This window comes from Lutjanus erythropterus, chromosome 9 (assembly GCF_056507025.1).
Source record: "Lutjanus erythropterus isolate fLutEry1 chromosome 9, fLutEry1.hap2, whole genome shotgun sequence".
NCBI lineage: Eukaryota > Metazoa > Chordata > Actinopteri > Lutjaniformes > Lutjanidae > Lutjanus > Lutjanus erythropterus.
The window spans coordinates 40,361,254-40,378,421 of NC_139325.1; the positions used below are offsets into that span (position 1 = coordinate 40,361,254).

General features: G+C 39.6%; 1 protein-coding gene across 1 annotated transcript in view; it reads left to right on the forward strand.

The window, feature by feature from the left end:
• The window catches only part of thsd7ab (thrombospondin, type I, domain containing 7Ab), a 188,270-nt gene that overhangs the window by 49,705 nt on the left and 121,397 nt on the right, over positions 1-17,168 (forward strand). The window contains exon 2 of the mRNA XM_084727599.1: positions 12,428-13,262. Within this exon, the coding sequence (XP_084583725.1) occupies positions 12,428-13,262 (835 nt within the window). The remainder of the gene's footprint in view (positions 1-12,427; positions 13,263-17,168) is intronic.

The window sequence follows — 17,168 nt, forward strand, 5'->3', positions numbered from 1 at the left end:
CATCTCTACCGGAGCATGTACGTGCAGTGATGCGTTGTATTGTTGTTGTCGTACTCTTTTAGCTTTCACACACAGCGTTTGTAGATTTAACAGTGTTTGTCATTTATTACTTTAGGCTGTTAAGGAATATGAAAGTATGTAATGGGAAATTATGTCGTCTATGGATTTGTAGCTCAATTTTACAGTCTCTGACAGTCTTGACATTTCTCTTTGACAGACTTCTACACAGACCACTGCTTTTGACTCATGGAAGTCTGTTTAAACTGTGAAGCAAGAATGGCTCATTTGAAGTCAGACACTTCCTTGTCTAACGTGATGGTGCGGTGCTGCCAAATGGAGAAGCGGTGTTATAAGCTGCAGGTATTTCACTCTGGCTCGGTGCCTGGTCCTGACCCTTTGACTCAAAGAATATGGAGAATTTCTTTGATGTTGCCAATAGCAATATCGTCACTACAGAGCGTGTGGGTGTTAGGATTGGAGCAAGTTCTCTCTAATTTATCTTGTCACTCCTCCATCCTCTGGGGGTGTTTATGAGCTAACCGAAAAAACACAACCTATCTGTAAACAACAGAACAACAAGCTAGTCTTCCAGCTTCTGTTGCTCACTTCTGGCTTCTTTTACTGTGTGTCATGTTGCTCTGGTTCATCTTCAGTTTCAGGTGATGATGCTCCTTACACTCACTCAAATGTGAATTTTGTACTAAACAGACTTTGTGCTGAAGATGCTAACTTAATTTAGCTGAACAGAACAGAACAGTTCTCTCTGTGTCTTTATAACTGGTTTAAGGTACGGTTGTTATGATGTGTTGTGCTGTGAAACACAGGACTCAGGTTTTTCTCTCAAATGCTTTTGTCACTTTGGCCTGAAGGTAAAAAGCATTATGAGTGCTAACTTCTAAACATTATGGCCACGACTAATATTACATTATAAACCTTGTTATAAACTGTTTTTTAAAGCCCTATAAATGCATTATAATGTCTTATGAATGCCCTTATTGTATAATGCATTATAGGTATGACCTTTGCAGAAAGTGTTACCTGTCATATAAGCTTTGGTCAAATTTGGAAAGCTGTGAGAGAGAGCTATGGATTTTATCTCCTATCTTTTACATTGGAATAGTATTAGAAAGGGATTTCTTCTCTATCACAGCATCCAGTTGTTAATGAAAATATTCATTATATTCTGTATTTTATTTAAAAGATCCATTCACATGGACAAAGACAGAATGGCCACATTCAGTTTTTAAGTGATGTTTCACGCACAGTTGCTGTTATTAAGTCATAATACGGAGTATACTGTATGCAGGAGCAAAGATAAAAAAAAAGGAGAAGACTATTTAACATTGTTTGACTTGTTGAAATGTCTGCCTCGCAGTTACGTGCAGGACATGATGAATAAAGACTCATCAAAGGAGCTCCTTCAAGCCATGCGAACACAATCACGGTATTACAGCTAATGTAATTTAGATCAAGTGTGAGCAGAGAGCCTTAGTCAATGTGGCTTAGTGCCGCACAGCCCAGGGCACCGATCACACTGAATGCAGGCCAGGGTTAACAATCATCCATGAATGCTAAGCTGCTCAAAGTATTCCTTCAGATGTTAGGTATTAGCCTCTGGTCTTTTTCCTTTCTACTGGAACTTTTGCTCTTTTCCATGCTAACCGCTTGATGAATACTGTGGCCTATTAAGACCAAAAGGCTAATGTCCATCTGGTGCTAAACGGTGATCTTTTGACTGTGCCTTAGAGCGTGACACGGGAGTGAATTTTCACTCCAGTCCCATCCTGCTCCTTCAGAAATTCTCCTCTCTCTTTCCAATCCCATCTCAGAATAAGAAAAAACATTCCTGTCCCGTTCCATCCCTGAAGAATGACTCTTTCCATCCCGCCACTGGTCTGTACACAAGTGAAATATTTCAGTCAGCTCATCAGTCTTGACAGAATTTGCACCTAAACTAGTATTATCTCATGATCAAATACATATTAACCAGTGGTCATTATTGCATATCTGTTAATGACAAAAACACCAGAGAAACTGAATATTTATTAGTTTCATTGAGTAGGGTTTTTTTTATAGTTTATGTAGAATAAGCATATAATTTTGTTACAGATTGCTATGGACTCTTTTTACAAAAATAAATAAATAAATAAAACCATAACAAAGATGGGTTTGCCTTTTTAAGGAGACGTAAAGCAAATAGCACCATTTTAATTAAACAGGAGTTCTCTGTAGTCGCTCACAGGAGCTCGTTCTTCAACCAGGACATTGTCTGTGTATGGACCCCCCAGCCCTATGGGCCTCAGTGCAACTGCACTGCCTGCACTGTAGTTACTCCACAGAGCATTATGTTCAAACTACAGAAGACTACAGCGTTTATTTATAAACTCCATATTTGTAAATAAAAACTGACCTATTTTTTTTTTTCCTTTCTTCTATAACTTTTGCCAACCCCTTTATGAATACTGTGGCATAGTAGATCAAAAGGCTAATGTCCATCTGGTGCTAAATAGTGATCCTGAAACTGCGCCTTAAGGGGTGACACGGGTGGATATTCACTCCAGTCCTCCTCAATAACACTCCTGTTCCATCCCAATCCCATGTCTGAGTAAAAATATTCCTGTCCTGTCCCAGTCCTGGAAGAATGACTCCTGTCCTATCCCGTTCCTGTGTTGTCTACACACTGGTCAGCGTGACCCACGGGATTCACTAAAAAATGTCGGTGTCTGCCGTGCCCAGTAAGGAATAGCGTGATGTATATGATAACATTTTCTGTCTGAGAACAGGATTTGTAGCTGGCTGTGCTCTTTAGACACAAAGACAATACACAATTGGCCCTTGCCTCATGCACCCCAGATCAGTTGTGTAGCTCTTGGCAAACAAATGCTGTGCTGAGCCTAATGTGACTCAACATTGCAAGTTCAGTGTGATGGTACTTAGATCTCCCAAAGGCTGGGCAAACATGCAATTATCTCATTGTAACTCATGTGATTAATTCTGTCTAAACTCTGAAGAGTGTTGAACACTCAAAGTGGAGTTGCTCTTTTAAAAACTCAGCGGGGAGTGACATTAGTTTGAAAATACTGTGGCCGGGTTTTAAAACCAAGGAAGGTTACATAATCAAACTGACATCTTGCATTGTTGCCGTGGAACTGATGGATCAATTTTCAGGCACGTTTGCATGAGATTTAAAACACCATTCACATTCTCGTAATCATGAAACAAGCTTTGCCTGATTCGTTCAGGCATTTGCGAACCTTAAAATACCCTCAAAACACTAAAATGTGGTTTGTTTGTGAGCCGTACCCATAAAATAAATATAGTCATCCGTTAAATCAAACCTCTTTAAAATCATCTTTCCAAGCTTTGATTTAATCTGACAACTTGACTGAACTCATTCTCATTTACTGGAACTGTGTGGGAGAACAAATCTTTAGAGGCCCGAGGCTTACACAATATATACATTAACTCACTTTTACCCTTCAGACTCCTTCTTCTTATTATTCTACAACATGTAAATACATTCTGGTAGTAGACTGTAGGAGTTTTGACAGTGTTCAACTTCAGATAACTTTTTTAAGGGTGGAAGAGTTTATACAGTTCTCTTCACAGTGCACTGACCCTGCAGTGCCTTACAAAAATGTAATTTTCTTGATTGAGACAAACCAGCTTGTATTTAATTTGACCTTTTTTCATATAGTTATAAATTGTAGCCAGACGGGCTGATTTGAAGTCAAGACACTTGTTATAGAATCATGGCAAAGTGCCAGCCAGACGGCAGAGATGATCCGGGAGATGAACCCTGAGACAGCCGAGAGAAAGGTCCTGTCTTTGAGTGCGAGAGCGAGAAGCTGTGGATTTGAGAAATAATAAACAAACACGAGCTGAGAGCGAGCGACACAGTGACCCATTCATTAGTGAAGCTGACCCTGCGGGGACAAAGACGCTGTTCATTAAATAGACACTCGAGGCCCAGTCAGAGATCAGACTCTCACCTCGACAGTGAGGATATCACACTCCAAATACGGTCTATTGTTGAAAGCAAAGGTCTCCAGTAGGGAGCCCGGGGACTCCCAGGACACCTGTCAGGGGCTCCTTGGGGGCCCCGAGTAAAACAAAGAGTCTCATTTTATTATTATTTCAGTTAAGTTTGCTAAAAGTGCCTGCAGAACTTCTCTTTTCTTTTTTATGACTTTTTTCAGTTGTTTTTTTTTTTTTTTTTGTCTTAAATGTTAATTAGTGGTGGATGGCAAATCGTTCTCAGGAAATGGAGGACGCCTGGAGAGCCTCCTTTTCAGGGCCGGGTGACTGGACAGGAGGACAGAAAAGGACAGAAAAATATCTCCCCAAGTGGGACATGTATATTTCTGCAATAAGATGAGATGAGATAAAATAAGATGGAACTTTATTAAAGAAAAGAAGAATATTCTTCTGCAAGAGATTTCTCCAAAATTACAGTAACATAGAATAAAGCAATATAAAACAATATACAGCACCATAGTATTAAATATGAAGTGAATTATAAAGTATGAAGTGGATATGGAGCAAATGCAAGACAACAGTGCCCAACAGAACAAAAATAGAAATAAAATAAGTTAATAAAAAAAGTAAGCTAAAGTAAATAGAAAAGTGGTATTGGCAATGACATTAAAAGACAGGGATGTTGAAAAGTACTAAAAGTATTATTACACATGATATCAGATCTAATATTGTAAATCATACATGATGATAATAATAATGAAAAGTAATATTTCCTGTGATATTAAACGTGATAAAATCATATAAAAGTGTCACTAAAGATGAGGTGGCCCACTATGTTTGATTGCCATGAGAGATTTTATTAATTTTATTTTATTTTAAATTAATTTAATTCATTCATTCGTTGATTGATTGATTCATTCATTCATTCCAGTGCCTGGTTGCATAAAATCACTCAGGCTGAGGTTGCACTTAAATTTTAATATAGGATCCAAGGGAAAAAATGCTTGTCTTCGTCCTTTCTTGCTGTCACAGTAATATATCATATTTCTTCATTACTTCATCTACAGTTCATTTCACAGCAGATTTCTTGCATTGATTTTGTCAGTTAGTCTACTTCTTGCCACATCCTCTGCTTGTGCATATTTGTTATGGCTGGGTTAAGAAAAACAGACTTTGGATTATTTGAGGAGAACATCATTCTCATCTTCTGTCCAGTTCGACTTCTTTTCTCATTTTTTTTTTCTCTTTGTTGTCCATTTTGAATGAGCTAGCTAACAATGAGAAAAATGCTGTCAAGTAACATTAAGGGATGATGATGTGAGTTAAGTGTAGCCATGGTAACTGAAGGGCACATGTGTTGTATTATGACAGTAACTACCGTAAAAGCCTTAGTCTAAACACCTAGGCAAGGAGACAACCTAAGAGGCTTTATGCAACGCTCCTAAACAGACCGCCCAGCTTAGAGGAATACCTCCCTGACAACAGCTTTAGCTTTTTTCTATACTCTACATACAGTATGCAGGTTGACCCTTCCTCATATGTTATTCACTGTATGAATGATGTGTATATTGTGAATTTAAAATTTGCAAGCCATTAAAATGATCAATAATTAGCAGTTACTTCATGTGAAAGTGAGTCATTGGCCTCTGCATTTCTTTGCAAGAACTTTGCAAGACTCTTTCTACTGTAATTGCAGTTAAAGTGAGCTAATAACAAGAAAAAAGTAGAAATAGAAGTAAGAATGTAAAGTATATATGATCCATTTTTATGACACCATTTGAAGGTTTGCCCATGTTTCATTAATAATTGATTAGTTCAAATTATAATATACTTATCAGCACATTTATTTAGCATTGATATAAATTCCTAAATTAATAATTCACCTGTTTTATACAGAATAAAGCTGTCAGCACATTTTCCTCTTTTATACATTTACAGTCAGAACGGGTCATCTGGCTAACCCCTCTGTGTCCTACACAGGCCACCATCCTCTTATATTTTCACTCCACTGCTCCTCTCTTGTTGTGCCGTGGTGTCAGCCAACACAGCGCAAACATCAGCTCAGTGACAGAGGTCGCTGCTCCAGACATACATGAATTTTTAATTTCTGTTTGAAGCACATATTCAAAAAGGAGGTACAGTTTGTAGCTGAGCACAGACTGTCAGTGACTCCAACAGGTTTCCAAGCTGCAAAGATTTACTGTGTTCAGGGATGTTGATACCAACTTTAAAGTGACAACAACAACAACAAACCCTACCTGTCTAGCATTTTTCAAAGCACAGTTACATAGTGCTTTACAGAACAAGCTAAATGGTACACAGGTAATGGGAAAAAAACAATAAAAACATATCTATATAAAGTAAAATGGTAAAATACAAGTGATAAAAGAGTGATAGACCGAGACAAACAAGAGCCTTACTATGAAAAAAAGGGCTTCTTATAACACCTTGTCCTAACTGCATGAGTTTGCATGAGAGTTTGCTGACCAAAGTTCCTCAGGTAAGGAGCTCCACCGCAGCAGGGCTCTAGGAGAAAACAGACGGTCACCTTTAGTGACAAAGTGGGCTGTAACTGAGGAGCATGGGAGAAGAAGAGAGGCGTGAGTAAATCTGAGATATAAGCAGGTCCAGGTAGGGCTTCAGAAGTAACAAAAGTTTAAAATCAAGTCTGTATGTAACAGGTAACCAGTTTAATGTTGCGCAGATGGGAGTTATGTGGTTTTGTCTCTTAGAATTAGTAAGAAGTCTGGAAGCCAAACTTTGAATAAGATGGAAACCGGAAATGGCTTTAAGGATGAGCCCAGAATAAAGGGAATTACAATAATCCAGATGTGACAGGATGAAAACATGGATGCTGTTTTCCAGATCTGCTTGAGATAAAAAATTTCTTGACTTTTGCAACGGTCAAAGTTGTCAGATGAGTTATGCTGCAAATGCTGAGTCATATTATTCTTCCAGTCACATGGATTACATCATGGACGGGTCCACAGTATAAACTGAGCTATAGGGGCGCCCTGTTTTTACCATTTCTTTGTCTCTATTCAACATTTATTTTGCTAAATCATGTTTTCTCACCTTGCTCACTTCTGATTGATTTATATGCAGCATTGACGTGAACGTGCTGCCTGTTTTACATGAAATCTGACAAGACCGTAATGTCTTCAGAGGTTATCAGTAAATTCACTATCAGCTAAAATAATGAACAGGAACAGAAAGGGTATTTTTGTTGCTGAATGATAAAAACTAAATTTACATTTAGATTGCACAGGTCTGAGCTGTCTTTCCATGCAGTCTGTGCAGGCTTTCTCGAGAAAATGCGCATGCTTGGAAATGTCTAGTTTCACCAAGATGTAAATTTGGATACTCTGGATTTGTGTTTGTTCGTTTGTCTTGTGACAATGAATGCAAACAATAAAAGGACTTTCCAATTTCCGTGTCAGAAGATTATTATTTAAGTTTTTTCCAATGAAAGCTGATACACAGTAGAGTAATTGATAATTCTTGATAAATGGAGGTGAAACACAGTTAGTGTCAAATGATGCTGTCAGACCGCATGCAATATTGAAAAGTTAGCTGTAGGCTACCACGGCTGTGCATTGATTTACACTTGGAGAAAAAAAGACCAAGTTTCATATTTGTGTGTAAAGCGTGTGAGAAAACATGCAGGCAGTTGCAACGATCTGACATAAAACATGTCATGTAACAGAATAAGATCCATCAAAGAAAGACAAGATACAGAACACAGCAGACTGTTACTGAGCATTCTCAGACCAGGCGAGTTGAATATGGCCAAGCTTAGTGATCTGTATTTGTCGAGAGACTGTTTCTATTCTACATCCTGAGCGAGAGGAGTCTGATTGTGGGAGCAGTGCCAGACAATTGTCTCAGGTAGAAGAGAACTTCTATCTGGGATGGATTATATTTGGATGGGAGGGTGCTGTATTTTGAAACTGGAGAATATGTTGAATTCTGCTGCACTTTAGATTTTGGATGAGCTTTTTTTTCCTCCACTGCATTTTCTTTCTCTGCCTGAAAACTCAATATCAGCTCTCGAGATAACACTCACTGTCTTTATCAGTTTGTATTGTGACGGCAAACTTCCAAGTCGCCTTTTCTATTATTGGATTAAAAATAAACATCACATAGATTTTATGGACTCAGACAAACACCTGGGAGGATGTGTCTGGGGAATACTAAATTTGCTTTACCCTATTAATATTGTTTTACTACTGCAGCGTCTAAAAATTAATAAATATACAGCAACATGACGTGATCTGGAGCTATAGATGCACAGCAAACCTAGAAATCACTTGATGATCGGATATTGATTGTGTGTGTTGATACAGTGGGGAGTAAGCCAACCTTTTACCTGATGCTTTGAGGCTCCTGTGAAAGCAGCCTCATGTTGACTGAAGATAGATCCTGTCGGCTGTATCAGCAGCTGAGATCAGAGACAAGGCAACAAGCAGCCTCATGCTCTCATCAGAGGCAATCATCACTGTTTATTTGCTCCCGATTTTCTGCCAGGCATGATTTTTTTAACTCCGGATGGACGTGGGTCAACATGAGCTGCCCTCAGTCCAACTTCCCATTGCCCACTAAGGGTCCTATCAGCCTCAGGCCACATGCTAATATAATCAATTATCCGAGAGGTTAATGTGAGGTGAAAAGTGAAGCTGCCCAATTAGTTTGATTTCTTCTCCCTTGTAGTATCAATAGCCTTTGGATAAGAGAGAGAGAGAGAGAGAGAGAGAGAGAGAGAGAGAGAGAGCACAGGCACCCTGTGTTAATTAGTGTTTTTCAACTTGCTTGCAGTACCAGCTGAGCTGGACAGACTGGGTTAAGACAGTTTTCATGGTGTCAGCTAAGTTTTCTTTTTGAAGAAACGCACAATTAGGACCTGTATTCTCTGTTTGATCCTAAGCTTTCAGTCATAAACTGAAAAGTTACGCAGGGCAAACCGAGCGGGTGTGACTAAAAGCTTGTAATAAAATAGCGTGTGCAGTCAGAGTGTGGAGGCTGTCCTTTGTTTCTATGTGCAGTGTTATATTTTTAGCACCCAGCAGCAGTGTTTTAGCCAAGTGAGCGGGCCAGATATTTGTGTTTGAGCTTCCTAGTTTTTCATACGAGAGACGTATGCCTAAAGGAGCAATAAATAAACACAAGCAAATATAATGCTGTGTATCCACCACGCTCTCATTCCAGGTCGTCAAACAGAGACGCTGCTTTGTCATGCCCCTCGGTGTCTCAGACAGATACATGAGACACCCTTTAGTGTCTGCATGAGACATTTCAACCGGAAAGCCTTTTTAACAAGTTAAATGCTGTGAAACGGTTGCAGTGTGGTTAGGTTTAGGCAACAAAACTACTTAGTTAGGTTTAGGAAAAGATCATGAGGGTCTGGGTTAAAATAAGTACGCTACATTTCAAAAGTCAGCAGTTTTCAAAGTGGGATCCGGGGGACCAACAGGGGTCCTTTATTGGCCTTTCATGGGTCCCCAGAAAAGGGAGGAATAGAACATTTTAACTTCTATCACATTTTTTGGAAGTTGGAACTACAAGGGAAGAAATAGGCCTGGCCATTTTATTGATTGTAATTTATAGTGATCCTGCGATACACTGATTGTTTATGAAGACTTATTTACTGTCAAACCTAAAAATGAAAAGAAGATTTAAACAAGATTGACTTTTGGTCTCACGTGGGACCAGAACGTTGGCCTCCTGGGTGAAAGTCCTGTGTTTGTTTTACTCATCAATCCGCCCCACCTCCTCCATATGTCTCACTCTTTATACTACATCACCTCACATAGATGAGTGTACATTGAAATTATTTGAATGGCTGGTGCATCTCACACAGATGCTGAAGGGTACCTCGTGCATCTGCGGAGATGCCAAAGGGCATCACAGCGCATCTGTATTTGACGACCTTGAAATGAGAACAGGCTGGTGTATCTGCATGGGGCTGATAGAGTTGTTGGTGAACATAACAATAAATGATCACAAAACATTTCAGCTGTTGATAAAACAGGCCGTATTGCATATTTCTTATTGTCGAAAAAGCCAATGAAAAGGCTAAAAGTAACAATGTTTTACTTAATTTCTTAATACTGTGTGAGTTCCATATGCTGTCTGGTTCCATTTCTTTAAAGATACAGTAGGATTTGTCCGAGCTGTTCGTAAACATACCAGAATGATACTTGATTGTTGTGTCTCATTCCCAGGATGTCAAATACTACTGATTTGGGTTGGGAAAGTATCCTGACCACTGAAAAATAATGAGAAAATAATGAGATACAGGCAGAGAGCAGGATCTCTGCAGATATAACCACCACCACCACGCACTTCTAGTGGGTTATAAGTGATGGTTGAATGGCATTGTGTTATATATGATCTCTGTACTTATTTTTTAGGAAAACATTGCCCAAATTTATAGTTTCAGTCCTTAAAAAGACCAAGTTATTTATGTCCACAGCTAGGTAGTGTAGTGAAGTTTTGAATTAATACAGATTTGGTGCAGTAATGCTAGTTTACAGCAGGAGGATGGTGTGTATGGGTTTTATTCACAATAAACTACAGTCCTCATGTTCATTGTAGTGAAGGAACACGTCACCCAGTGGAACACTGTGACTCTTTGATGTGTTTTTTTATGGTTTTTGGACAACATTCGAGCTCTATGGCACAGAGCTGAACGCGACATCAGGCTTTGGCTCGTTAGTAGGATCAGTTCACTGTTGGTTTTGTTTAAAGCAATAAACATATAGGAAAATCTCCAGCCTCATCCTTTAAGGCCCTTTTTGCTAATTTAAAACAATTAATTTATGTCTGTGATGATGTATGATGATGTGACTACCTCTTTATTACCCCAGTCCTGTTCTCAGACTATTTGCTGGTTCTCCACTGCAATTAGTAAGAGAGGATAAGGGGACTGTTTGCCAGCCACCGTGTGTACAGACAAATCAAAGTTTTATCGATGTTTGTGGCAACTCCTGCTGGTTGCCAATAGTTTGATGAATGCAAAATTACTCTCAGAGCCCCTGTAAATTGGCTTTCAGACACTTTCTTTTGATCACCTATAATCTCCACTGTTGCACTGTTGTATTTGCATTGCCTAATCATCCCTCGCCACCCCTGTGGCACTCAGACAGTTTCTAACATCCACTAAGAACTGTTGTCTGACCCAAGTGTAGCGCAAAGCGAGGTGACAGATTATTTTTATTTAATATGGCATTTTTTTGCACTCATCGTCACACATCATCTGCTGTGGTTTGCCAACAGCTTTTCAACACATTTTACATCAAGGGCCACATTAGAGGAGTCAGTGAATTTACTGTGTTGTCCTTGAAGATGCATTATATGCTTTTCCTCTCTTGACAACAAGCTGAAGTAAAGTCTTTCTCTGGCATTAGAAGGTTTGAAGTGTTTGACTAATTGCTGCTTGCATAATATGGATTTCTGTTTCAGAGGCACACAAGAGTTTTCAAATAGCATCATTGATCTTCATTGATTGTTGCTAATGTAACTAAAGCAAAAACTTTGACTCACTTCACCGCCTGTGCAAGTATATCTTGTTTTTAAATTATCCAGAACCAAACAGTACGACACAGGGTGACCAGTGTCCTGAAAAATGTGACACAAGCCCAAATCACAAGCAGTTTTCCTGAATCCTAACTCCTATTCTGTTTGTCACAAAAATTAGAGGAACAGTTCACTCTGGAATTAAAAATACATGCTTTTCCTCTGGCCTATAGTGCTATTTATCCATTTTTGTGTGAGTTTCCTAGTTTTGGAGATGTCAGACACAGTGATTTTGTAGTCCTTAAAAGCATAAGAATATCACTGATGTGTTTTCACTTGTCCTTTGTACTGATCAGGGCATCATTAATAACTGATTCTTGATGCCATTCAACCTGTTTCAAACCAGATGACGAAGAGAAGTGGGAGGATTTTGTGTTTCAGAATTTTTTTTAAATGTGTTTGTGAGCTCCTACAGCTTAATGATGACCTTAGCTGCTGAAGAGACATTTAAAATGACAATAACACAACTGTCAGCTGTGGGTAATGGTCCATGTGTCTTGTAAATACAGCCAGGACACTGTGACTGATCTTCATAATGTTAACAACTAAATATTAGAATTACAGTCTGATGTTATTCTGAATGATTTCATACATTTTAATCCTTCTGACATGACATGGTTGCCCCCAACTCCCAAATGTCCCAAATTTCCCCCATTCTTATGTGGTCATCCTAGTACACCATGATGCAATCTCTCAACTTTTCCTATCTGACTGTGTTTCCACTTTTTTGGTTGTGTTATGTGATAAAACAGTTTACTCTAGAGGTTTCTCACAGCCTGCCAGACTGTCCATCTTGGAGTTACATCTGACACTCAAAGTTTTATTGTTTCATATATTTCATGCTGTAATTGTAGCCTGTTCTTTTGTGTCCCAGGTCCATGGGGAAGATGTGTGGGCAGCGACTGTGGCCCAGGTGGCAGCCAAAGCCGGGCAGTCTGGTGTGCCCATGTGGACGGCTGGACGACACTTCACACCAACTGTGACCAGGGCCAGCGCCCCTCCAACCAGAGAAACTGTTTCCGTGTGTGTGACTGGCACAAGGACCTTTATGACTGGAAACTGGGTGCCTGGAATGAGTGCGTGCCAGTTTCAGCAAGGACCTTTGGGGCCCCGCGGGCGTTCACATGCAGTGGAGGCGAAGAGGGCATTCAGACACGGGAGGTGGGCTGCACACTCAAGTCAGACGGGTCCCCGGCAGAGGATGCCATCTGTGAGTACTTTGAGCCCAAGCCTCGCCTGGAGCAGGCATGTTTGATCCCTTGCCCCCAGGATTGTGTGGTTTCTGAGTATTCGCCATGGACGTCCTGCTCCAAAACGTGCGGAACAGGCCTCAGGAACAGGGTACGTAGTGTCCTGGTTCCTCCGCTTTTTGGAGGCGCGGTCTGTCCCAACCTAACTGAGTTCCAGTCTTGTAAACCGGGGCCTTGCACAGGTCCAGAGGGCATGTACAGTCTCAGGGTTGGACCGTGGAGCCCTTGCGCCCTCCCACAGCCTCGGACAGCACGCCAAGTTAAGCGCAGGAAAGGCAAAGGCCAGGGGCTGAGGGAGCGAGCAGGAGTGAAAGATCCAGAGACCAGGGAGCTTATCCAGAAGAAACGAACCAGGAATCGCCTTAACCGGCAAGAAAGTCCATTCTGGGACATCCAGGTGGGCTACCAGACTCGGGACGTGACCTGCATACATAGGAATGGCAGCGCGGTGGGACGCAAGTGAGTGGCAACATTGTTATGTTAATGTGACACTGAAGTTAATATGTTTTTTCCCCTCAGCACTATTACATGGCCCCTCAATTTTCTTTCTGATAGGCAATGGAGAGAGATGTGTCAGGAATACAGCTAAATGATAAACACTTTAGTATCATTTTAAAATGACGTTGTTTTATCTACCATATGACAGGCCTTTAGCAGAGACACAGTGGTGTATTAATTTATTTAATCTGTCTCTCTAATTGCATGTTTATATTATTAAATATTTATTCTGAGTATTTCTCTCCATCTATTTATTTTTGTCAGCAAGTCATCTGCTCCTCATATTTCCATGTACTTGACATTTAGGTGTGCTGGTCCCTAAGTCAGCGCGTTTCTAACAGCTAAACATGATGCCAAATTTGTCCTGTTGAAAGTCTTTCTTCTCCCTGTCAGGAGGTGACACATAGGGGAGGATGTTTATCGGCTGTGTCTTTGTCACTGCCGTGCTGTCAGAGCAATGAGGCACATCTACCGCGGTGTATTTGATGTCAACTTCCGACGATGGAAGTGGCAAAGCAACTCATTTCATGACATGAGATCAATCTTAGCCTTGACTTTTTTTTTTGGCTTTCCAAAATAAAGCCTTTTTCTGTGAATGGATATGCAGTGATATACTCAAAGAAAAGTGAACTCAAAATGGTTTACTTGCTAAACCATCAAGTCAATTTGCTACAGTAAATCTTCTAAAGTGAACAGTGTTGGGAAGGTTTGTTTTCTGTATTTAAAGGTTAAGTTAACTTCTAGGAATGTTGAAGAATCAGTCATCCAAATCACCAGAAAAAGCATTTCCCCACATACTGGGTAATGCAGATAATATCAGTTTAAAGTTTGAAGATTGAAGTTCAGAAACTCAAAACTGACTGTAACTGCATGGCTAGCCAATGCTTGGGGTTTTTGAAAATAAATATCACATTGTAAAGAGCCAGGTTTGTAAGGTAAAGGTTTTAGGTAAACAAATATGCTTCAACAAAGCAGCTGATAAAACAAGTCAGTAATTTTGTACAGCATCACAGAAAAGTGTCAAAACAGAAATCCATCAAAGAATCATTACTTGAATAGATCATTGAATTATGCCTTCAGTGAGCACCATAATCCAAAATACATGCTGTGATTATATGAGTGCTTCCATTTATAGTGTTAGTAAAGCCAAGTGGGATCTAACCTCTGGCCCTGACATTATTATTGCTGTGAGCTACAGAGTCACACTCTCTGACTGAAAATAAGATAGATCAAATGGCTCTCAAGTCCCACTCATTTCTCAGCAGAAGTCTCTGCCTAAAATGCGCATCAAATATTTACTCCCTAGAAATGAATCAGCAGCAGAGAGCTCTGATAGTGAGGCAACATAAACACAAACCCTGACAGTAGTCAGGAGGACAGAATGTACTTTTACTCAAATAACATTAGAGATACTAATGGTCAGAGGAAGAAAGAGGAAAAATACTTTGTCTGCCTTTTGCATGCAAAATGCAGAAATTTAAACACAAGATATAACATCCAGACAGGGCACTTTAAAATTCATTTACATAAAACAATAGAAGTTATATTAAAAGGAGTGTCGGGTACTAAACTGTGAAGACTGGAACAGGGTTAGGGGGAAGCAGACTGATTCAAAAGTGGCTGTCCTTACTGATTATGGTTTTTTATGGCAACAGGGACAACAATTTTCTGTAGACGCTTTTCTTTGCACAGGGGATTCTGTACCTCAGACCAGACGACAGTGGCTGAAAGTGATGATTTAAGGGATGGCTGCAGTCATCTAAGGTTTTGCCATTTTAGTGTCGGACAGTTTGAAATCTGGTTGTCCTTCCCACTGCTTTGAGACACATTCTACCCAGATTTTAAAGAGGGTTTACATGCATCCAACATACATCTAAAATCATTCTCCTCCTACAGTTTGACCATGAAGCACAGAAGAATAGGGCCACCAGTTTATTTTTTTTCTGCTCCCTGATTTAAGTGCAACTGAAGTTACACCAAAATGAAAGTGAAATGAGTGCTTTGTTTGATTACAGCAACAGGAAGAATGCCGCTCAAGCAATTTCAACACACACGGTGGTGCCAGAAGGCGTAACTTGCTGCTCTAGTGTTTATCCGAGTTGTGTGGGTGGCAGCACAGTGATTTGTATGGGGAATGGTTTTATGGATAAACTGTTATTCTTGTAACTAAACTACTAAAGTACTGAAGTTATTCTTCTTCTGGTTTTTTTGGCAGTTACCAAACAGCTTCTCCTGCATTCGCACCACCCTCTGGACTGTCAGTCAGATCGATGCAATCAGACAATAATCATACTACATTCTGAAGCATTTTATAATAACTTAGAAAGTCTCATTTCACTAATGTGATGATTCCTCAAAATACATAGCTGTAATACATTATGATCATTTTTTAATGCGTTATAACAGTGATTAAAATGCATTATATGAGTTCATACATTGCCATAATCACAGTGCAATGCTTATATGTATGTTTATAATGCATTATAATGCCCTATTTATCGTTTACAACAAGGTTATAAAATGAGATTTCCCATTATAGACATGGGCATAATACTGTGTTATGATTATTGTTATAAATCATTATGAATATTTGAGTATATAACTCTAACTATACATTGCTATAAGCACAGTATAATGCAATATAGTGCATTTATGGACACAAGAGACATAGAAAGTGCTACCTATATTTTTTCCTTGACCCACTTTATAGTCAAAGAAGAGAATTTGGCCACGTAATTATAAGAAGTGTTAACAAGAAGCTATTATCCACTTTTCAAAACGTCATTTTGTCGAGGCTGTTGATGATTACATTCAACAATAAAGGAGGACAACCACCAAGTGATATTCAGTGAATTCTGGTTCTCGTCACAACATTTATTGATGTAATTTATAAAAACCCTGACGTCTGTATTAGTAGCCCATATGGTAATCAGCAAAAATGACTTCAGTGGATCTCTCATCTCTTTTTCTGTTCCACGACTGACTGTAACCTGAAATGTCATTGCTGTTCCCTAGAAACTTGGATTTGGGTCTTTCATGAGGTCTCTGATCTCCAGGAAAGAATCAGTGACGATGTCAGTAGAGCAAGCCTCCATTCATATCGCATATCTGTCACATGCCACTGTACTCCAAGATTTGATCAATTATGTACTAAATCTATTCATTAATGCTTTGTTGGCACAGAGCTCTCAGCAGCGACTGGGATCAAATATTTCAAAGGAAGCGTGAAAACAACTCACATGCCCTTAGGAGCATAAATATTAATCCTTGACTTGTTTATTTCTTGTTCTGAAATATTCATAGTTGTTTTTGCCACTTTCGGAAAAGTGGAACAAACTTCCCAGTGAAGCAATAACCCAGTCATATCCTAGCCAGGCGCTCTCTGAACATCTTGCTCCCTTCATTTCCAATTTTGTTTGATGAACATCTGTCATTGGGCCTTTACTTTCTCCATAGTCCTCGGCTCGTCGCAAAAAGGCCACTTCCTTATAGTAACTCAGTCTCCTGCTTGTGTTCTGTCGATCAAACTTTGCATCACGACCTTTGGAAATGTTGGGATTTATCACATTACATCATTGCATTTAATGTTGAGAGTTCCACCTCTTTTTTGGCATAACTTGTCCTCGTTTACTTTTTTTTCTCAAAGGCTCTGAAGGCTTCTTTTAATCACTTGACCCACATAGAATTTATGTTTTGAGACCATTTCAGTTGCACGCTGTTCTAATGGATGCAGCTCAAGTAATGAGCGTACAAGTGTTGAAATATGGAGTCTCTCTGACGGCTTTTATTTTGTCAGAAAGCCCGAGGAGTCCATTGTTGCAAGTTGCTGTGTAAAACCTACAGGCTTAAAAACGAACATTTTTCAGA